The 23,514-nt window shown below is 46.4% G+C and overlaps 2 protein-coding genes and 1 long non-coding RNA gene across 8 annotated transcripts in view; 1 reads left to right on the top strand and 2 right to left on the bottom strand.

Moving 5' to 3' along the window:
• Nucleotides 1-500: 500 nt before the first annotated feature.
• LOC127911694 (uncharacterized) overlaps nucleotides 501-23,514 on the bottom strand; it is a 100,702-nt gene continuing 77,688 nt past the window's right edge. For both annotated transcript variants that reach the window (XR_008078917.1, XM_052478891.1), the window contains exon 2: nucleotides 501-1,174. The gene's annotated coding sequence lies outside the window, so the exon portion shown is untranslated. The remainder of the gene's footprint in view (nucleotides 1,175-23,514) is intronic.
• The window catches only part of LOC118357868 (transforming acidic coiled-coil-containing protein 1-like), a 38,626-nt gene continuing 26,950 nt past the window's right edge, over nucleotides 11,839-23,514 (bottom strand). For all 3 annotated transcript variants that reach the window (XM_052478886.1, XM_052478884.1, XM_052478885.1), the window contains 9 exons: nucleotides 22,102-22,174; nucleotides 21,332-21,384; nucleotides 15,890-16,027; nucleotides 15,580-15,656; nucleotides 15,389-15,432; nucleotides 15,113-15,273; nucleotides 14,894-15,000; nucleotides 14,553-14,673; nucleotides 11,839-13,538 (listed from right to left, as the gene is read on the bottom strand). In XM_052478886.1, the coding sequence (XP_052334846.1) occupies nucleotides 13,470-13,538; nucleotides 14,553-14,673; nucleotides 14,894-15,000; nucleotides 15,113-15,273; nucleotides 15,389-15,432; nucleotides 15,580-15,656; nucleotides 15,890-16,027; nucleotides 21,332-21,384; nucleotides 22,102-22,174 (843 nt within the window). In that variant the 3' untranslated portion in view covers nucleotides 11,839-13,469. The remainder of the gene's footprint in view (nucleotides 13,539-14,552; nucleotides 14,674-14,893; nucleotides 15,001-15,112; nucleotides 15,274-15,388; nucleotides 15,433-15,579; nucleotides 15,657-15,889; nucleotides 16,028-21,331; nucleotides 21,385-22,101; nucleotides 22,175-23,514) is intronic.
• LOC127911695 (uncharacterized) lies at nucleotides 22,181-23,510 on the top strand. Of its 3 annotated transcripts, none has more exons than XR_008078918.1 (3): nucleotides 22,181-22,377; nucleotides 22,538-22,674; nucleotides 22,715-23,510. It is a non-coding gene; the product is annotated as an uncharacterized LOC127911695 (long non-coding RNA). The 3 variants fall into 3 exon arrangements; XR_008078919.1 differs by having other exon boundaries at nucleotides 22,795-23,510; XR_008078920.1 differs by having other exon boundaries at nucleotides 22,538-22,634.

The raw sequence follows: 23,514 nt of genomic DNA on the forward strand, positions 1-23,514 counted from the left end.
TGGGTTAACTGCCTTGTTCAGGGGAACAGTGGGTTAACTGCCTTGTTCAGGGGAACAGTGGGTTCACTGCCTTGTTCAGGGGCAGAATGACAGATTATTACCTTGTCAACTCAGGGATTCAATCTAGCAACCTTTCGGTTACTGGCCCAACGGTCTAACCACTAGGCTACCTGCCGCCCGCCATGTCATCTTTGTGTGCTAGAAATATGGGACCAAATACTACACGTTTGACTACTTTTAATACACATAAGAGAATTTGGGGGGAATATGTACAAAAGGTGCTTTAATTTCTGAACAGTTCACCTGACAAATCCAAAGTGCCGGAGTATAGAGCCAAAACAACAAAAAATGTGTCACTGTCCCAATACTTTTGGAGCTCACTGTACATGCATAGTTGTATACCCAGCCTGGATGCATGCACCCAGAGTCTACTGACACTACAGGAGCTCCAGTCTATCGCTGAATAAATCAAACAACTCATTTTATTTTTATATATATATTTATTTATATATGACTGGTTACAGATACACAACTGCATCATAGAGTCATATGGTATGATACATCAGTTCCATCTGTTTTTAAACTTGGTTGAATGTGCTTTTATGACCCCCCACCACAGGCAACGCACACACATTCTCTACTAAGCCCAGTAACCCCATATAGCCCCAAAGCATGATGTTTCCACCCCCATGCTTCACAGTAGGTTTGGTGTTCTTTGGATGCAACTCAGCATTCTTTGTCCTCCAAACACGACGAGTTGAGTTTTTACCAAAAAGTTATATTTTGGTTTCATCTGACCATATGACATTCTCCCAATCTTCTTCTGGATCATCCAAATGCTCTCTAGCAAACTTCAGATGGGCCTGGACATGTACTGGCTTAAGCAGGGGGACACGTCTGGCACTGCAGGATTTTAGTCCCTGGCGGCGTAGTGTGTTACTGATGGTAGGGCTTTGTTACCTTGGTCATTCACTAGGTCCCCCCGTGTGGTTCTGGGATTTTTGCTCACCATTCTTGTGATCATTTTGACCCCACGGGGTGAGATCTTGCGTGGAGCCCCAGATTGAGGGATATTATCAGTGGTCTTGTATGTCTTCCATTTCCTAATAATTGCTCCCACAGTTGATTTCTTCAAACCAAGCTGCTTACCTATTGCAGATTCAGTCTTCCCAGCCTGGTGCAGGTCTACAATTTTGTTTCTGGTGTCCTTTGACAGCTCTTTGGTCTTGGCCATAGTGGAGTTTGGAGTGTGACTGTTTGAGGTTGGGGACCGGTGTCTTTTATACTGATAACAAGTTCAAGTGCCATTAATACAGGCAACGAGTGGAGGACAGAGGAGCCTCTTAAAGAAGAAGTTACAGGTCTGTGAGAGCCAGAAATCTTGCTTGTTTGTAGGTGACTAAATACTTATTTTCCACCATAATTTGCAAATAAATTCATAAAAAATCCTACAATGTGATTTTCTGGATTTCTTTTCCTCTCATTTTGTCTGTCATAGTTGAAGTGCACCTATGATGAAAATGACAGGCCTCTCTCATCTTTTTAAGTGGGAGAACTTGCACAATTGGTGGCTGACTAAATACTTTTTTGCCCCATTGTGTATATATATATATATATATATATATATATATATATATATATCAAATCAGGAGTTTAGAGCCTGCTGAGGGCCATGCGGAGCATCAGAGCCCCAAGTAGTAGAGCAGGGCTGGCTCCCAGACCACTAGCTGTGTTATTGTGCTCCCCGTGGCGGTGGCCCTTATGGGGCCCGTTGCAGTCGTCCGAGAAACAACACTCCATCTTGGCTTCAGAGTTGCCATTGCGGGCCTGATCACAGAACGCCTTGTAGGAGCATGACTTCATCACCGTGTCTGAAACAGGAGGAAGGGAGAGAGGAGGGACAGGAAAGGTGTGAGGAAGGAGAGTCAGTATTGGCTTATTCCAGCCCTGTTGAACCATGGTTTCATACTCTCCTCCTCGTCCTTCAATCTGCCTCTTCTTGGCCCTAGTCCCGCTCCCACTTTTCCCTCTTCTTGGCCCTAGCCCCTGCCCCGCTCCCACTCTTCCCTCTTCTTGGCCCTAGCCCCTGCCTCACTCCCTCCCACTCTTCCCTCTTCTTGGCCCGAGCCCCTGCCCCGCTCCCACTTTTCCCTCTTCTTGGCCCTAGCCCCTGCTCCGCTCCCACTTTTCCCTCTTCTTGGCCCTAGCCCCTGCCCCTTCTCCCACTCTTCCCTCTTCTTGGCCCTAGCCCCTGCCCCGCTCCCACTCTTCCCTCTTCTTGGCCCTAACCCCTGCCCCTGCTCCGCTCCCACTCTTCCCTATTCTTAGCCCTAGCCCCTGCCCCGCTCCCACTCTTCCCTCTTCTTAGCCCTAGCCCCTGCCCCGCTCCCACTCTTCCCTCTTCTTGGCCCTAGCCCCTGCCCCGCTCCCACTCTTCCCTCTTCTTGGCCCTAGCCCCTGCCCCGCTCCCACTCTTCCCTCTTCTTGGCCCTAAACCCTGCCCCTGCCCCTTCTCCCACTTTTCCCTCTTCTTGGCCCTAGCCCCTGCCCCTTCTCCCACTTTTCCCTCTTCTTAGCCCTAGCCCCTGCCCCGCTTCCACTCTTCCCTCTTCTTGGCCCTAGCCCCTGCCTCACTCCCTCCCACTCTTCCCCCTTCTCTCCCACAGACCCAGCGGGTTGTGGTTGATAAAAGCTGCTGGGAACTTATCCAGAAACCTCAGAGATGAGAGAACACACACACGCACACACACACACACACACACACACACACACACACACACACACACACACACACACACACACACACACACACACACACACACACACACACACACACACACACACACACACACACACACACACACACACACACACACATACTGATTACAGGGGAAAGGAGAGAGACTGCTGACAAAAGAGAGAGAGAAAGACATTCATACGTATGTAGTCATCAAATTTGTGTGGCTATTAATTTAGTGTGTGATGTATTATAGTAGCATAAAGACATATGTATTTAGCATTAAAATCAGTTTTGTACAAGATGTGTTCATGTCAGTTCCACAGTAGCTAGAACACTGATAATATACACCCTATACAGCCTCAATGGGGGGAATGCTTTCGTCTAATTACATATAACTTATACCTATCCAATAATATAGTGGTGATGGTGGTGTTGTCCTAGAACTAGCCTGACATCTAGAGTCTGAAAAGAATGCTGCAAGCTTTGGTCATGAAAGTTATTTTTGTGCAGGGGGTGAGAGTTTGTGTGTGTGCTTACTCTGTCCTGTAATAGTGGAGCAGGCGTCGGCGAATTGAGGGCAGGTGGTGGAGCCTTGTTTGATACAATCACCCTCATTGGACGCTACGCATGAGTGACACTTCAGTGCATGGCCTTTAGACATGAAACAGGAGAGAACATCTGAGATGAGACGAAGCAGCATTTACAACTAGCACTCACAGACAGACTAGCACTAACAGACAGACTAGCACTCACAGACAGACTAGGTCTCACAGACAGACTAGCACTCACTCTGAAAGTGAGACCTCTCTGTCTCACCATGCACACGTTGTCTCCGAGGAACTAGGAGCCCATAACAACAAACTGATATCTGATGATGTACAAATAACTCTAAGGCTGTGTCTGTGACAACTCAGACTGACCCTGGCCATGTTTCCTGTCCTGTCAACCCTTGGGCTTTTATGAACAAATAAGACCACGCTGAAACAGAAAAACACACAGACAACCAGACAGACAGGTGAACACAGCCCTTCACTAGCACTTCAAGGCACACCTTCCTAATATTGAGTCACACCTCCCCTTTTGCCTTCTGAACAGCCTCAATTCATTGGGGCATGGACTGTAGAAGGTGTCGAAAGTGTTCCACACAACCCCTACCAATATGATGACTAAAATTGAAATATTACCATCTGGTACAGTTATGAATAGTGTTGACCTATGGTTAGGGATAGCATCGACTTCTCTCTGGGTCAGTTCCGTGATCCAAATAAGCTCTTATCATTCCTTTGCCTCCCATCAGATAAACAAGACATCATTTCTAACCTGAACCCAGCTTTAACACTACCCAGTAGACTAGATTCAGACCCACCGTTTAACCCCTTATAAACTCTTAGAAAACCCTGAAACCCCTAGAAGGTCCCCCTCTAGTTGAGTAAATAACCCTGCCAGCTAAATGTAGAGAGACTGCCAGCTACATGTACAGAGACTTACTGTGGCAGGCCAGGCATACCAACATCAGCAGAGCCAGGACAGTCTTCATAGTGCTGGATGGACGGTGTGTGTGTCAGTGTACGTTTGGGAGTCCAGTGCAGTAGTGGGAGCAGAGAACAGGTAAATACACGGGAGAGAAAAGAGAAGGGGTGTCTTGGGGCATTAACATCTTATCCCTAATCCCTATCAACCCTGCACACCCAGCGCCCTCTATTCATGTGTGGACTTACCCAGAGTAGTTTTGACAGGGTCAGGTAAACTCTCAGTGCCGGTGTTTGTACTGTACTCACTTACTCAAATAAACACACACAAACACACACACACACACACACACACACACACACACACACACACACACACACACACACACACACACACACACACACACACACACACACACACACACACACACACACACACACACACACACACACACACACACACACACACACACACACACACACCTTGGTGGGCAGCACACACACCCTGTGTTGGTTAAGTGATCAGTGAAATAGTAGAACCACGCTGGGTTGTCACAAACCGTTCTCACCAACTACAGGGAAATTCAACTTCAAAATATGTCACTCGCATGCAGTTGCCCCCTAACTCAAGGTCAGAGCCTCATAACATCCATTTAGCAATGTGTGTGTTTCTGTGAGTGTGTTAGAGGTCATTAGTGCTGTGTCAGCTGAACACTGTTCCCTGTTCAGCTGCTAGCCCAGGGCAAGGTTACAGTTCACTCTGGCAGAGAGAAGATGGCAGAAACTGAACATTCAGTAAAGTCAGAGATTGTGAGTGTGCTATATAGCTGTGATGACAGACCCAACCTGTGTAGCTGTGATGTCAGACCCAACCTGTGTAGCTGTGATGTCAGACCCAACCTGTGTAGCTGTGATGTCAGACCCAACCTGTGTAGCTGTGATGTCAGACCCACCCTTTGATGTCAGACCCAACCTGTGTAGCTGTGATGTCAGACCCAACCTGTGTAGCTGTGATGTCAGACCCCAACCTGTGTAGCTGTGATGTCAGACCCAACCTGTGTAGCTGTGATATCAGACCCAACCTGTGTAGCTATGATGTCAGATCCAACCTGTGTAGCTGTGATATCAGACCCAACCTGTGTAGCTGTGATGTCAGATCCAACCTGTGAAGCTGTGATATCAGACCCAACCTGTGTAGCTGTGATGTCAGATCCAACCTGTGTAGCTGTGATGTCAGACCCAACCTGTGTATCTGTGATGTCAGACCCAACCTGTGATGTCAGATCCAACCTGAGTAGCTGTGATGTCAGACCCACCCTTTGATGTCAGACCCAACCTGTGTAGCTGTGATGTCAGACCCACCCTTTGATGTCAGACCCAACCTGTGTAGCTGTGATGTCAGACCCAACCTGTGTAGCTGTGATGTCAGACCCAACCTGTGTAGCTGTGATGTCAGACCCAACCTGTGTAGCTGTGATATCAGACCCAACCTGTGTAGCTGTGATGTCAGATCCAACCTGTGTAGCTGTGATATCAGACCCAACCTGTGTAGCTGTGATGTCAGATCCAACCTGTGAAGCTGTGATATCAGACCCAACCTGTGTAGCTGTGATGTCAGATCCAACCTGTGTAGCTGTGATATCAGACCCAACCTGTGTAGCTGTGATGTCAGACCCAACCTGTGTATCTGTGATGTCAGACCCAACCTGTGATGTCAGATCCAACCTGAGTAGCTGTGATGTCAGACCCACCCTTTGATGTCAGACCCAACCTGTGTAGCTGTGATGTCAGACCCACCCTTTGATGTCAGACCCAACCTGTGTAGCTGTGATGTCAGACCCAACCTGTGTAGCTGTGATGTCAGACCCAACCTGTGTAGCTGTGATGTCAGACCCAACCTGTGTAGCTGTGATATCAGACCCAACCTGTGTAGCTGTGATGTCAGACCCAACCTGTGTATCTGTGATGTCAGACCCAACCTGTGATGTCAGATCCAACCTGAGTAGCTGTGATGTCAGACCCACCCTTTGATGTCAGACCCAACCTGTGTAGCTGTGATGTCAGACCCACCCTTTGATGTCAGACCCAACCTGTGTAGCTGTGATGTCAGACCCAACCTGTGTAGCTGTGATGTCAGACCCAATCTGTGTAGCTGTGATGTCAGACCCAACCTGTGTAGCTGTGATATCAGACCCAACCTGTGTAGCTGTGATATCAGACCCAACCTTTGTAGCTGTGATGTCAGACCCAACCTTTGTAGCTGTGATATCAGACCCAACCTGTGTAGCTGTGATGTCAGACCCAACCTGTGTAGCTGTGATATCAGACACAACCTGTGTAGCTGTGATATCAGACCCAACCTGTGTAGCTGTGATGTCAGATCCAACCTGTGTAGCTGTGATATCAGACCCAACCTGTGTAGCTGTGATGTCAGATCCAACCTGTGTAGCTGTGATATCAGACCCAACCCGTGTAGCTGTGATGTCAGATGCAACCTGTGTAGCTGTGATGTCAGACCCAACCTGTGTAGCTGTGATGTCAGACCCAACCTGCGTAGCTGTGATATCAGACCCAACCTGTGTAGCTGTGATGTCAGATCCAACCTGTGTAGCTGTGATGTCAGACCCAACCTGTGTAGCTGTGATATCAGACCCAACCTGTGTAGCTGTGATGTCAGATCCAACCTGTGTAGCTGTGATGTCAGACCCAACCTGTGTAGCTGTGATGTCAGACCCAACCTGTGTAGCTGTGATGTCAGACCCACCCTTTGATGTCAGACCCAACCTGTGTAGCTGTGATGTCAGACCCAACCTGTGTCGCTGTGATGTCAGACCCACCCTGTATAGCTGTGATGTCAGACCCAACCTGTGTAGCTGTGATGTCAGATCCAATCTGTGTAGCTTTGATATCAGAACCAACCTGTGTAGCTGTGATATCAGACCCAACCTGTGCAGCTGTGATGTCAGACCCAACCTGTGTAGCTGTGATGTCAGACCCAACCTGTGTAGCTGTGATGTCAGACCCAACCTGTGTAGCTGTGATGTCAGACCCAACCTGTGTAGCTGTGATATCAGACCCAACCTGTGTAGCTATGATGTCAGATCCAACCTGTGTAGCTGTGCTATCAGACCCCACCTGTGTAGCTGTGATGTCAGATCCAACCTGTGTCGCTGTGATATCAGACCCAACCTGTGTAGCTGTGATGTCAGATCCAACCTGTGTAGCTGTGATATCAGACCCAACCTGTGTAGCTGTGATGTCAGATCCAACCTGTGTAGCTGTGATGTCAGACCCAACCTGTGTAGCTGTGATGTCAGACCCAACCTGTGTAGCTGTGATATCAGACCCAACCCGTGTAGCTGTGATGTCAGACCCAACCTGTGTAGCTGTGATGTCAGACCCAACCTGTGTAGCTGTGATGTCAGATCCAACCTGTGTAGCTGTGATATCAGACCCAACCTGTGTAGCTGTGATGTCAGATCCAACCTGTGTAGCTGTGATATCAGACCCAACCTGTGTAGCTGTGATGTCAGACCCAACCTGTGTAGCTGTGATGTCAGACCCAACCTGTGTAGCTGTGATGTCAGACCCAACCTTTGATGTCACACCCAACCTGTGTAGCTGTGATGTCAGACCCAACCTGTGTAGCTGTGATGTCAGACCCAACCTGTGTAGCTGTGATGTCAGACCCAACCTGTGATGTCAGACCCACCCTTTGATATCAGACCCAACCTGTGTAGCTGTGATGTCAGACCCAACCTGTGATGTCAGACCCACCCTTTGATGTCAGACCCAACCTGTGTAGCTGTGATGTCAGACCCAACCTGTGTAGCTGTGATGTCAGACCCAACCTGTGATGTCAGACCCACCCTTTGATGTCAGACCCAACCTGTGTACCTGTGATGTCAGACCCAACCTGTGTAGCTGTGATGTCAGACCCACCCTTTGATGTCAGACCCAACCTGTGTAGCTGTGATGTCAGACCCAACCTGTGTAGCTGTGATGTCAGATCCAACCTGTGTAGCTGTGATGTCAGACCCAACCTGTGTAGCTGTGATGTCAGACCCAACCTGTGTAGCTGTGATGTCAGACCCACCCTTTGATGTCAGACCCAACCTTTGTAGCTGTGATGTCAGACCCAACCTGTGTAGCTTTGATGTCAGACCCACCCTTTGATGTCAGACCCAACCTGTGTAGCTGTGATGTCAGACCCAACCTGTGTAGCTGTGATGTCAGACCCAACCTGTGATGTCAGACCCAACCTGTGTAGCTGTGATGTCAGACCCAACCTGTGTAGCTGTGATGTCAGACCCACCCTTTGATGTCAGACCCAACCTGTGTAGCTGTGATGTCAGACCCAACCTGTGTAGCTGTGATGTCAGATCCAACTTGTGTAGCTGTGATATCAGACCCAACCTGTGTAGCTGTGATGTCAGATCCAACCTGTGTAGCTGTGATATCAGACCCAACCTGTGTAGCTGTGATATCAGACCCAACCTGTGTAGCTGTGATGTCAGACCCAACCTGTGTAGCTGTGATGTCAGACCCAACCTGTGTAGCTGTGATGTCAGACCCAACCTGTGTAGCTGTGATGTCAGATCCAACCTGTGTAGCTGTGATATCAGACCCAACCTGTGTAGCTGTGATATCAGACCCAACCTGTGTAGCTGTGATGTCAGACCCAACCTGTGTAGCTGTGATGTCAGACCCAACCTGTGTAGCTGTGATGTCAGACCCAACCTGTGTAGCTGTGATGTCAGACCCAACCTGTGTAGCTGTGATATCAGACCCAACCTGTGTAGCTGTGATGTCAGACCCAACCTGTGTAGCTGTGATATCAGACCCAACCTGTGTAGCTGTGATATCAGACCCAACCTGTGTAGCTGTGATGTCAGACCCAACCTGTGTAGCTGTGATATCAGACCCAACCTGTGTAGCTGTGATATCAGACCCAACCTGTGTAGCTGTGATGTCAGATCCAACCTGTGTAGCTGTGATATCAGACCCAACCTGTGTAGCTGTGATGTCAGATCCAACCTGTGTCGCTGTGATATCAGACCCAACCTGTGTAGCTGTGATGTCAGACCCAACCTGTGTAGCTGTGATGTCAGACCCAACCTGTGTAGTTGTGATGTCAGAGCCACGCTTTGATGTCAGACCCAACCTGTGTAGCTGTGATGTCAGACCCAACCTGTGTAGCTGTGATGTCAGACCCACCCTTTGATGTCAGACCCAACCTGGTTAGCTGTGATGTCAGACCCAACCTGTGTAGCTGTGATGTCAGACCCAACCTGTGATGTCAGACCCACCCTTTGATGTCAGACCCAACCTGTGTAGCTGTGATGTCAGACCCAACCTGTGATGTCAGACCCACCCTTTGATGTCAGACCCAACCTGTGTAGCTGTGATGTCAGACCCAACCTGTGTAGCTGTGATGTCAGACCCACCCTTTGATGTCAGACCCAACCTGTGTAGCTGTGATGTCAGACCCAACCTGTGTAGCTGTGATGTCAGATGCAACCTGTGTAGCTGTGATGTCAGACCCAACCTGTGTAGCTGTGATGTCAGACCCAACCTGTGTAGCTGTGATGTCAGACCCACCCTTTGATGTCAGACCCAACCTTTGTAGCTGTGATGTCAGACCCAACCTGTGTAGCTGTGATGTCAGACCCACCCTTTGATGTCAGACCCAACCTGTGTAGCTGTGATGTCAGACCCAACCTGTGTAGCTGTGATGTCAGACCCAACCTGTGATGTCAGACCCACCCTTTGATGTCAGACCCAACCTGTGTAGCTGTGATGTCAGATCCAACTTGTGTAGCTGTGATATCAGACCCAACCTGTGTAGCTGTGATGTCAGATCCAACCTGTGTAGCTGTGATATCAGACCCAACCTGTGTAGCTGTGATATCAGACCCAACCTGTGTAGCTGTGATATCAGATCCAACCTGTGTAGCTGTGATGTCAGATCCAACCTGTGTAGCTGTGATGTCAGATCCAACCTGTGTAGCTGTGATGTCAGATCCAACCTGTGTAGCTGTGATATCAGACCCAACCTGTGTAGCTGTGATATCAGACCCAACCTGTGTAGCTGTGATGTCAGACCCAACCTGTGTAGCTGTGATGTCAGACCCAACCTGTGTAGCTGTGATGTCAGACCCAACCTGTGTAGCTGTGATGTCAGACCCAACCTGTGTAGCTGTGATATCAGACCCAACCTGTGTAGCTGTGATGTCAGACCCAACCTGCGTAGCTGTGATATCAGACCCAACCTGTGTAGCTGTGATATCAGACCCAACCTGTGTAGCTGTGATGTCAGACCCAACCTGTGTAGCTGTGATATCAGACCCAACCTGTGTAGCTGTGATATCAGACCCAACCTGTGTAGCTGTGATGTCAGATCCAACCTGTGTAGCTGTGATATCAGACCCAACCTGTGTAGCTGTGATGTCAGATCCAACCTGTGTCGCTGTGATATCAGACCCAACCTGTGTAGCTGTGATGTCAGACCCAACCTGTGTAGCTGTGATGTCAGACCCAACCTGTGTAGCTGTGATGTCAGACCCACCCTTTGATGTCAGACCCAACCTGTGTAGCTGTGATGTCAGACCCAACCTGTGTAGCTGTGATGTCAGACCCACCCTTTGATGTCAGACCCAACCTGGGTAGCTGTGATGTCAGACCCAACCTGTGTAGCTGTGATGTCAGACCCAACCTGTGATGTCAGACCCACCCTTTGATGTCAGACCCAACCTGTGTAGCTGTGATGTCAGACCCAACCTGTGATGTCAGACCCACCCTTTGATGTCAGACCCAACCTGTGTAGCTGTGATGTCAGACCCAACCTGTGTAGCTGTGATGTCAGACCCACCCTTTGATGTCAGACCCAACCTGTGTAGCTGTGATGTCAGACCCAACCTGTGTAGCTGTGATGTCAGATCCAACCTGTGTAGCTGTGATGTCAGACCCAACCTGTGTAGCTGTGATGTCAGACCCAACCTGTGTAGCTGTGATGTCAGACCCACCCTTTGATGTCAGACCCAACCTTTGTAGCTGTGATGTCAGACCCAACCTGTGTAGCTGTGATGTCAGACCCACCCTTTGATGTCAGACCCAACCTGTGTAGCTGTGATGTCAGACCCAACCTGTGTAGCTGTGATGTCAGACCCAACCTGTGATGTCAGACCCACCCTTTGATGTCAGACCCAACCTGTGTAGCTGTGATGTCAGACCCAACCTGTGTAGCTGTGATGTCAGACCCACCCTTTGATGTCAGACCCAACCTGTGTAGCTGTGATGTCAGACCCAACCTGTGTAGCTGTGATGTCAGATCCAACCTGTGTAGCTGTGATATCAGACCCAACCTGTGTAGCTTTGATATCAGACCCAACCTGTGTAGCTGTGATATCAGACCCAACCTGTGTAGCTGTGATATCAGACCCAACCTGTGTAGCTGTGTTATCAGACCCAACCTGAGTAGCTGTGATATCAGACCCAACCTGTGTAGCTGTGATATCAGACCCAACCTGTGTAGCTGTGATATTAGACCCAACCTGTGTAGCTGTGAACAGAGAAAGCCATGAGAACACAGAAGCCATGAGAACACAGAAGCCATGAGAACACACTCCCTTATTACTAGTCATGTTTACTCAGCACACACACTGCACATATTAGTCAACATAATTAGTCTGTACAGTAAAAGTCAGTACAGCTGAATGCTTCTTATTCACTTTACAAATATTAATGACAATGCAAAAAGGGATCATTGGTGATGTACAAACCGTTAAAAACAATATTATCTAAAGAAACTTTCAATGAAGCTACAACTTCAGTATGGCACAAAGATGTGTATTATAGACACTGGCACATGTATGTATGTCTACGTGGTGTTTCACTGCATGCATGTTATATTGTTTAACTACGTCATCCACAGTGCAGTGTGGCGGAGGGGGAACTAGTACTGTGAGCTGGTGTGAAACTCTCCACTGTGGAAGAGTATTTAACAGAACCAGGTTAGCTGAGAACAGTGAAGCAGTGAACAGTGAATATGAGAAACACACTGGAACTTTCTATGCCACTAACTAGGTGCTGCAGTAAAACACAGTGATTCCATCCCAAATGGCACCCTATTCCCTATATAGTGCTCTACCTTTGAGCAGGGCTCATGGGAGCTCACATAATCCCTGAACAATTCTCTCTACCTCCATGCTGTAACGTTTCATACCCAAATATACTACAGGTATCCACGGCCACAGGAGATTTTAAACAATTTTGGATTTTGAAAAACCAAATCAAACACTCTCCCAGTTTACGGTATTTGTTTGTGCATATACAAATATATCGTCTTTGTATTAACTTCACCATATCCAGATTTCCACTTACTGAGTGTACTACTCTCTGCTCCACCCCTCTGGCCTGAGAAAGAGACTAACCAGGTACAGCTGAGGACAGTGGGAAACCCTCCCCTGTGCATTTGTGCTGAAGTCGTACAGAATACACAGTCACTGTACAGCTCCTCTTCCTCTGCTAACACAACACCTCATATACAGACAGGAGAAAAGCTTTATTTTTCCCAGGACAACCCCCCACCCCACCCCTATCTATAGTAGTGCATCCTAACCCTGAACCTACTCCCACATCCCCCCTCCCTATAATAGTGCAGTTATACAAAGGGGTCAAGCATAGCTCACCCCTGACTCCTGACTGTCCTGGAGCCTAGAGAATGTCTACCTGGTCCTGCCCTAGTCTCCTAGTGTTCAGAATAAATACCATTTGTACAGTACCATATGTACAGTACCATATGTACAGTACATCTCAGCCAGGGTGTTTTGTAAGTGTGGGGTTTATGTGTATAATATATTAATAAATGCTTAACAAAATGTTATCGTAAGTTAAATAAGCACAAACCTATGCAATGCCAAGACAGCACATTATATTGTGTTTATGTTACAGTACAGAAAGACAAACGGGTGTGGGGTCTTGCGTGGTAAATAATGACCAAGCCAAAAAGGTGAGTCCACATGTACATAACACAGGCTCAAATTACACCCTATTCTCCAAATACTGCACTAATGTTGACTAAGAGAAATGGGTTATCGTATGACATTTGACCAGTACAGCAGCACTAGGTGCAGGCGCCCTGTGGGGAAATAGAGCTTGCTGCTCATTGGCTGGAGGCATGCACAGGAGTACACTATATATTGTAGGCAGGGTTGGCTTGGAGGGTCAAGATTGGTCGATTCGGAAGTATGGAAACTCTCTCAGTCTGTTCTGCCCATCTTTGCGATGAGCTCATCACAGATCTTGGTGAGCTCCTCGATCTCCTCGGTCTGTGAATAGACAGAAGACCCTTGTCAGGGAGACTGGTGACTCAGGACTTAGGCCTGGAGTTTTTCCTGTTTTGGTCACCTAGTCAGCAAAAAGTGTTGGCCATTACCTTTTGTTGCAGGGTTAGCTTTAGCATGTATCGTTAGGGTTGTGTGTATAGAGACAGAGGACTCTCGTGCCCAAAAGGCAGTTTTAGTAAAAGTGAAAGTGAAAGTCACCCAGTAAAATACTACTTGAGTAAAAGTCTAAAAGTATTTGTTTTTAAATATACTTAAGTATCAAAAGTATAAATAATTACAAATTCCTTATATCAAGCAAACCAGATGGCATAATTTTCTTTAATTTACGGATAGCCAGGGGCATCCGCCAACACTTAGACATAATTTACAAACTAAGCATGTGTTTAGTGAGTATGCCAGATCAGAGGCAGTAGGGTATGACCAGGTATGTTCTCTTGATAAGTGTGTGAATTAGGCAATTTTCTTGTCCATTCAAAACGTAACGAGTACAAAAAGTACATCATTTTCTTTAGGAATGCAGTGAAGTAAAAGTTGTCAAAAATATGAATAGTAAAGTACAGATACCCAAAAAAACTACTTAAGTAGTACTTTCAAGTATTTTTACTTCAGTACTTTACACCACTGGGGTTAAGGAAGGATCACATAATTCCATCCAGTTCATAAGAAGGGACCAGCCAATGAATTATACTCGTGAGCGAACATTCCATTACTGCATGTGGCAGTAAATCACCAACATTAGCTTTATACCTGTTCAAACACACTCCAGGTGGCAGTATGCTCCCTTTCTGTTTGTTTACCAACTCATAGAAGTAGAAGAAGAACATTGACTACTTCAAAATGGAGATGGCCTCAATGGAGCTGCCCATGCTCTAACAGACGCCATAATGGTACAGATACAGTGTTGCATCCTCTAACTATCTCTATGGTTGTGTGCTACTTTCTGCTCTAGTCCTAACAGTGGGCGTTAGCATGTAGCTAGGTAATGTTAGCCCTTACCTTTTGCTGCAGAGCTTTCTCCAGAGACTCTACCCTCATCTGCTCCTTCCTCAGGCTGGCGGTCAGAGCAACACTCTCAGAGCTGGCCTTGCTGCGTACCTGGGCTATGTCCTCATTAGCCCTGAAGGGAATAGTAGGGGTTGATAGTTACTGATAGACTCCTCTGTGTGTATGTCTGTGTGTCTGTGTGTGTGTGTGTGTGTGTGTGTGTGTGTGTGTGTGTGTGTGTGTGTGTGTGTGTGTGTGTGTGTGTGTGTGTGTGTGTGTGTGTGTGTGTGTGTGTGTGTGTGTGTGTGTGTGTGTGTGTGTGTGTGTGTGTGTGTGTGTGTGTCTAATCATACTTGTCTAGTTTCTCCTCGGCATGGAGTTTGAGCGTCTGGTATCTCTGCTCCTCCTGCTTGACTCTGGCCAGATACTCCTGAGCACACTTCTTCAACACCTCCTCATTCTACATGCACATAATAGTATAACCACAATGTTACACATAACTAATATATGAGCTCAAAGACTAATCGTAGTAAGGTCAGACTATTCTTGATCCCTGAACTCTGACCCCTAACCTTCTTAAAGCCGTCCAGTGTGCTCTTCATGTTCTCGTAGCGGCGGAACATACCGGACAGCGAGCGCTCTACTGAGTTCAGGTCTGTTAGGGCCGACTCCTTCTCCATGCTTACAGCCTGCAAAGACTTCTGGGAGCTCATGGTGTTGCGCTGTTCGTCCTCTGACAGAGAGAGAGGTCACACAGACAGGTAATTTTATGATTCTGTGCATCAAGGCCACCACTACATTTATGTAGAGGAATGTTTGAAGAGGTTTGGTTGACCTAAGCCACTCACCAATCATCTGGGCGATGGTCTTCTCATACTCTGCCACTATCTTTCTGTGAGAGAGGAATGATTACTTATGAATCTTGATTAGCTAAAAATCAGTCTGTTCACTGCTCAGCACACATCATGTCATTACTAACCTCACAGTATAGTTGAGGTGAATGGTAACAGAATGGTACATGTGAATTGGCCTACAGTACCTCATCTCCATGACCTCCTGTCTGCTGTCCTCATACTTCCTCCTCCAGTCATTGGCCTCCATCTCCTTAGTGATGATCTGGCACAGGAGACAGTTATTACTATGTTACCCTGTGTGTGTGTGTGTGTGTGTGTGTGTGTGTGTGTGTGTGTGTGTGTGTGTGTGTGTGTGTGTGTGTGTGTGTGTGTGTGTGTGTGTGTGTGTGTGTGTGTGTGTGTGTGCGTGTGTGTGTGCGTGTGCGTGTGTGTGTGTGTGTGTGTGTGCGTGTGTGTGTACACGTGCATGCATGTGTGGTCTGTTGGTTAACTTACCTCCCCTCTGATGAGGGTGAGAACAGTCGTCTTCTCTGCCTCGCTGATGCAAATCGAGTCTAGAACCTCACTTCCTGTCTTCTTCTCCGTGTAACTTCCTCCCAGCTTGGCGTTCTTCAGCTGGCAGGTGTCCTCATACTGCAGAAACATAGGTGTCAACAACATAGCTCGGGCAGTAGGAGGCACTCTCATCAATTTAGAGTTGAAGTCGGAAGTTTACATACACTTAGGTTGGAGTCATTAAAATGAGTTTTTCAACCACTCCACAAATGTCTTGTTAATAAACTATAGTTTTGGCAAGTCGATTAGGACATCTACTTTGTGCATGACAAGTAATTTTTCCAACAATTGTTTACAGACAGATTATTTAACTTATAATTCACTGTATCACAATTCTAGTTTCTCAGATGTTTACATACATTAAGTTGACTGTGCCTTTAAACAGCTTGGAAAATTCCACAAAATGTCATGGCTTAAGAAGCTTCTTAATTGTCATAATTTGAGTCAATTGGAGGTACGCCTGTGGATGTATTTCAAGGCCTACTTTCACACTCAGTGCCTCTTTGCTTGACATCATGGGAAAATCAAAAGAAATTAGCAAAGACTTAATAAAAAATATTGTAGACCTCCACAAGTCTAGTTCATCCTTGGGAGAAATTTCCAAACACCTGAAGGTACCACGTTCATCTGTACAAACAACAGTACGCAAGTATAAACACCATGGGACCACGTAGCTATCATACCGCTCAGGAAGGAGGCGTATTCTGTATCCTAGATATGAACGGACTTTGGTGCGAAAAGTGCAAATCAATCCCAGAATAACAGCAAAGGACCTTGTGAAGATGCTGGAGGAAACAGGTACAAAAGCTCTAAAAACCACCATAAATAAAAGCCAGACTACAGTTTGTAACTGCACATGGGGACAAAGATCGTACTACAGTGCCTTGCGAAAGTATTCGGCCCCCTTGAACTTTGCGACCTTTTGCCACATTTCAGGCTTCAAACATAAAGATATAAAACTGTATTTTTTTGTGAAGAATCAACAACAAGTGGGACACAATCATGAAGTGGAACGACATTTATTGGATATTTCAAACTTTTTTAACAAATCAAAAACTGAAAAATTGGGCGTGCAAAATTATTCAGCCACTTTACTTTCAGTGCAGCAAACTCTCTCCAGAAGTTCAATGAGGATCTCTGAATGATCCAATGTTGACCTAAATGACTAATGATGATAAATACAATCCACCTGTGTGTAATCAAGTCTCCGTATAAATGCACCTGCACTGTGATAGTCTCAGAGGTCCGGAAAAGCGCAGAGAGCATCATGAAGAACAAGGAACACACCAGGCAGGTCCGAGATACTGTTGTGAAGAAGTTTAAAGCCGGATTTGGATACAAAAAGATTTCCCAAGCTTTAAATATCCCAAGGAGCACTGTGCAAGCGATAATATTGAAATGGAAGGAGTATCAGACCACTGCAAATCTACCAAGACCTGGCCGTCCCTCTAAACTTTCAGCTCATACAAGGAGAAGACTGATCAGAGATGCAGCCAAGAGGCCCATGATCACTCTGGATGAACTGCAGAGATCTACAGCTGAGATGGGAGTCTCTGTCCATAGGACAACAATCAGTCGTATATTGCACAAATCTGGCCTTTATGGAAGAGTGGCAAGAAGAAAGCCATTTCTTAAAGATATCCATAAAAAGTGTTGTTTAAAGTTTGCCACAAGCCACCTGGGAGACACACCAAACATGTGGAAGAAGGTGCTCTGGTCAGATGAAACCAAAATTGAACTTTTTGGCAACAATGCAAAACGTTATGTTTGGCGTAAAAGCAACACCCTGAACACACCATCCCCACTGTCAAACATGGTGGTGGCAGCATCATGGTTTGGGCCTGCTTTTCTTCAGCAGGGACAGGGAAGATGGTTAAAATTGATGGGAATATGGATGGAGCCAAATACAGGACCATTCTGGAAAACCTGATGGAGTCTGCAAAAGACCTGAGACTGGGACGGAGATTTGTCTTCCAACAAGACAATGATCCAAAACATAAAGCAAAATCTACAATGGAATGGATCAAAAATAAACATATCCAGGTGTTAGAATGGCCAAGTCAAAGTCCAGACCTGAATCCAATCGAGAATCTGTGGAAAGAACTGAAAACTGCTGTTCACAAATGCTCTCCATCCAACCTCACTGAGCTCGAGCTGTTTTGCAAGGAGGAATGGGAAAAAATTTCAGTCTCTCGATGTGCAAAACTGATAGAGACATACCCCAAGCGACTTACAGCTGTAATCGCAGCAAAAGGTGGCGCTACAAAGTATTAACTTAAGGGGGCTGAATAATTTTGTACACCCAATTTTTCAGTTTTTGATTTGTGAAAAAAGTTTGAAATATCCAATAAATGTCGTTCCACTTCATGATTGTGTCCCACTTGTTGTTGATTCTTCACAAAAAAATACAGTTTTATACTTTATGTTTGAAGCCTGAAATGTGGCAAAAGGTCGCAAAGTTCAAGGGGGCCGAATACTTTCGCAAGGCACTGTATTTGGAGAAATGTCCTCTGGTCTGATGAAACAAAAATGGAATTGTTTGGCCATAAAGACCATTGTTATGTTTGGTGGAAAAAGGGGGAGGCTTGCAAGCCGAAGAACACCATCCCAACCGTGAAGCACGGGGGTGGCAGCATAATGTTGTTGGGGTGCTTTGCTGCAGGAGGGTCTGGTGCACTTCACAAAATAGATGGCATCATGAGGGATTAAAAATTATGTGGATGTATTCAAGCAACATCTCAAGATATCAGTCAGGAAGTTAAAGCTTGGTCGCAAATAGGTCTTCCAATTGGACAATGACCCCAAGCATACTTCCAAAGTTGTGGCAAAATGGCATAAGGACAACAAAGTAAAGGTATTGGAGTGGCCATCACAAAGCCCTGACCTCAATCTTATAGAAAATGTGTGGGCAGAACTGAAAAAGCTTGTGGAAGGCTACCCGAAAAGTTCAACCCAAGTTAAACAATTTAAAGGCAATGCTACCAAATAATAATTGAGTGTATGTAAACTTCTGACCCACTGGGAATGTGATGAAAGAATTAAAAGCTGAAACAAATGATTCTCTCTACTATTATTCTGACATTTCACATTCTTAGAATAAAGTCGTGATCCCAACTGACCTAAAACAAAGATTTTTTTTTCATATGATTAAAAAAGGAATTGTGAAAAACTGAGTTTAGATGTATTTGGCTAAGGTGTATGTAATCTTCTGACTTCTGTATATGCAGATGATACAGTCTTATACTCAGCTGGCCCACCCTGGATTTTGTGTTAAATGCTCTATAACAAAGCTTTCTTAGTGTCCAACAAGCTTTCTCTACCCTTAACCTTGTTCTGAACACCTTCAAAAACAAAAGTCATGTGGTTTGGTAAGAAGAATGCCCCTCTCCCCACAGTTGTGATTACTACCTCTGAGGGTTTAGAGCTTGATGTAGTCACCTCATACAAGTACTTGGGAGTATGACTAGACGGTACACTGTCCTTCTCTCAGCACATATCAATGCTGCAGGCTAAAGTTACATCTCGACTTGGTTTCCTCTATTGTAATCGCTCCTCTTTCACCCCAGCTGCCAAACTAACCCTGATTCAGATGACAATCCTACCCATGCTAGATTACGGAGACATCATTTATAGATCGGCAGGTAAGGGTGCTCTCAAGAGGCTAGATGTTCTTTACCATTCGGCCATCAGATTTTCCACCAATGCTCCTTATAGGACACATCACTGCACTCTATACTCCTCTGTAAACTGGTCATCTCTGTATACCCGTCGCAAGACTCACTGGTTGATGCTTATTTATAAAACCCTCTTAGGCCTCACTCCCCCCCATCTGAGATATATACTGAAACCTTCATCCTCCACATACAACACCCATTCTGCCAGTCACATTCTGTTGAATGTCCCCAAAGCACACACATCCATGGGTCGCTCGTCTTTTCAGTTCGCTGCAGCTAGCGACTAGAACGAGCTGCAACAAACACTCAAACTGGACAGTTTTATCTGTTCATTCATAGATTCAATCATGGACACTCTTACTGACAGTTGTGGCTGCTTTGTGTGATGCATTGTTGTCTCTACCTTATTCCCCTTTGTGCTGTTGTCGGTGCTCAATAATGTTTGTACCATGTTTTGTGCTGCTACCATGTTGTGTAGCTACCATGCTGTGTTGCTGCCTTAGGTCTCTCTTTATGTAGTGTTGTCTCGTCGTGAGTGTTGTGTTTTGTCCTATATTTATATATTTTAAATTTTTAATCCCTGCCCTTTCCCCACAGGAGGCCTTTTGCCTTTTGGTAGGCCGTCATTGTAAATAAGAATATGTTAGATTAACGTGACCCTAATCCTGATTTAGTCACAATGTCAGTGTGGTGTGTGGCAGGTTCAAACTGTTTATAGGTCCTTTCCATCTGCATGTTTCACTCAATAATAAAGTGATTATAGTACAATGCAATATAGTGTTTATTGGAGGGTTGTGGTGATATTCTCATCTCCTCCATTCAGAGCCGTACAAATACATCTCTGTATTGGCCCTGCCTTCATCAGCCTGATGCACAGGAGCTCTGCGGCTGTTTACACAGGCAGCCCAATTCTGATCGTTTTTCCACTAATTGGTCCTTTGACCAATCACATCAGATATTTTTCAGAGCTCATCTGATTAGTCAATTAGTGAAGAAAAAAAACTGAATTGGGCTGCCTGTCTAAACACAGCTTGACAGGGAGATGGTAGTTTGAATTTGAGGTCTTGTTCCTCAGTGGCAGAGTTAAGAGTGGTTACTTCATCTCTTTCTCTCGCCCTACCCCTCAACCCTCACCCTCCTGTTGTCCTTCCCTGGATTATAACTCAGTCATATACTAATCCTATGGGTCTGGTAATCTCAATCCCTCTATCACCTGATGAGCTGGAGATGATGACAGGCTGAGGAGCTCGTGGTCAGTTCATGTACAGTGTGGGAGTGAAGCTACCATGGTACTGCACTGTACTGTAGTGGGCAACAGAGCACTGTTAGGCACCGGGTGGGTAGACCAATGAAGCCAGTCACCATCACCATCCCAGACAATCAGGTACAATAGCACTAGCTCCTCAACATCACTGTCAACACAGCTCTAATCCACTACATCTACTAGAAACATGATGATAATAATGATGGGCCAATATCAGCTAGATGGATGGTGATTAAGTAATTGACTAACCCTCCTAACTACAGTGACATAATGTGTTCTGAGGACAGCATTCTAAACTTCTGGCTCACTAATGTCTCCATCTAGTAGTCACCAGGGAGATCACATGATTTTGATGGAACCATCACTAGATCCTTGGTCTTTGAAGTGGGCCAAGCTTTCTGTGGGCTAAATGTGACTGTTAACAAGGCATTTTGTGGTACTCACCATAGAACAGCAGTCTGGCTCCTCCGATCTGCCTGACACACTCAGTTCTGTCCCTGGGAGAGAAAATGAAATGTCACAAAAATATCTGTGTGAAATATCCCACACTGTATTCTCATAAGGAACTATTCTATTCTGACTCCAGTCACTGGGAGCTCCATGTGCTACTGCTGCTGCCTGACCAGAAGGGGGCAGTGTATGCCTGCAGCACAGAGAGAATGATGACACAATTCTGTCTCATAATAAACCTGTGAGTTGACAGACAGAATATACTGTATACATCTCCCCAGACTAGACAGAGAAGAACTGAACAGAGCAGAGCAGATTAGAACAGACAATAAGGTAAACTCAGCTCAACAGAACCCAGCTACAGTAGAAGTGTGTTACATGCAGCCTGAGGGACTATTGATCTGGTACAGTCTGTCTACTTCCTGTCACACTGCTGGGGTTCTGCTGTTTGGCTCATAAGCACACAGACCCACCAGTCATACATAACAGCAAGCTACATGACTCATATAGCCTACACTAGTGGTTGCACTGAGGGAGGGGAGGGAGCCCAGATCAGAGCACAGGAACTTAGGAACACTCATACAGATTCCTTGGATCCAATGAAGCTTTTGTGGATGTTGACAATGAGTTACTAATTGATAGCTGTTCCTACAGGGCTCTATGAAAGACAACCATGACCTTCCCTGTGACATTGATTAACCAACACATGAGTTCACACAGACACTGATGTTTGGGAGTGTCTGATCCCCTCAACCCCCACTCACCGTCTGCTCTGACTCCTGCTGTGCTGGCTAGCTTCTCCTCATCTGTGGCGTGGCCCTCGCCGTGGTCATTCTCCTACAGACAGACAGGGACATTTTAATCTGTTTAATGGGGCCGTCTCCCTTTGCTCCCTGGTGCTGTGCCAGAGCAGGGCTGATGTATACTGAGGGCTGAGGTAGAGTAGAGGACAGGGCTGATGTATACTGAGGGCTGAGGTAGAGTAGAGGACAGGGCTGATGTATACTGAGGGCTGAGGTAGAGTAGAGGACAGGGCTGATGTATACTGAAGGCTGAGGTAGAGTAGAGGACAGGGCTGAAGTATACTGAGGGCTGAGGTAGAGTAGAGGACAGGGCTGATGTATACTGAGGGCTGAGGTAGAGTAGAGGACAGGGCTGATGTATACTGATGGCTGAGGTAGAGTAGAGGACAGGGCTGAGGTATACTGAGGGCTGAGGTAGAGTAGAGGACAGGGCTGATGTATACTGAGGGCTGAGGTAGAGTAGAGGACAGGGCTGATGTATACTGAGGGCTGAGGTAGAGTAGAGGACAGGGCTGAGGTATACTGAGGGCTGAGGTAGAGTAGAGGACAGGGCTGAGGTATACTGGGGGCTGAGGTAGAGTAGAGGACAGGGCTGATGTATACTGAGGGCTGAGGTAGAGTAGAGGACAGGGCTGATGTATACTGAGGGCTGAGGTAGAGTAGAGGACAGGGCTGAGGTATACTGAGGGCTGAGGTAGAGTAGAGGACAGGGCTGAGGTATACTGAGGGCTGAGGTAGAGTAGAGGACAGGGCTGAGGTATACTGAGGGCTGAGGTAGAGTAGAGGACAGGGCTGAGGTATACTGAGGGCTGAGGTAGAGTAGAGGACAGGGCTGAGGTATACTGAGGGCTGAGGTAGAGTAGAGGACAGGGCTGATGTATACTGAGGGCTGAGGTAGAGTAGAGGACAGGGCTGAGGTATACTGAGGGCTGAGGTAGAGTAGAGGACAGGGCTGATGTATACTGATGGAACTTGCTCAGTCTCTCAGAGCGGAATGCCCAGGTTAACCAGGGTCACGGTCAGATACACAGAGAAATTGCACCAGAGTGGAAAACACTATAACATTACATTACACACACACACACACACACACACACACACACACACACACACACACACACACACACACACACACACACACACACACACACACACACACACACACACACACACACACACACACACACACACACACACACACACACACACGCACGCACACACGCATGCATATGTAATACAATGATAGCCAAGGACAGCAATATACACACATTTATTTGAAAAACATTATTTTAAACATAAATAAAGTTTGCTGTCTTTATGAGTAAAGGAGGCAAGTGAAGCATTTCCTGTTTGAGGAGTTGGTAAAGAACATGA

The sequence above is a fragment of the Oncorhynchus keta genome, chromosome 25 (assembly GCF_023373465.1).
Source record: "Oncorhynchus keta strain PuntledgeMale-10-30-2019 chromosome 25, Oket_V2, whole genome shotgun sequence".
NCBI classification, from domain to species: Eukaryota; Metazoa; Chordata; class Actinopteri; order Salmoniformes; family Salmonidae; genus Oncorhynchus; species Oncorhynchus keta.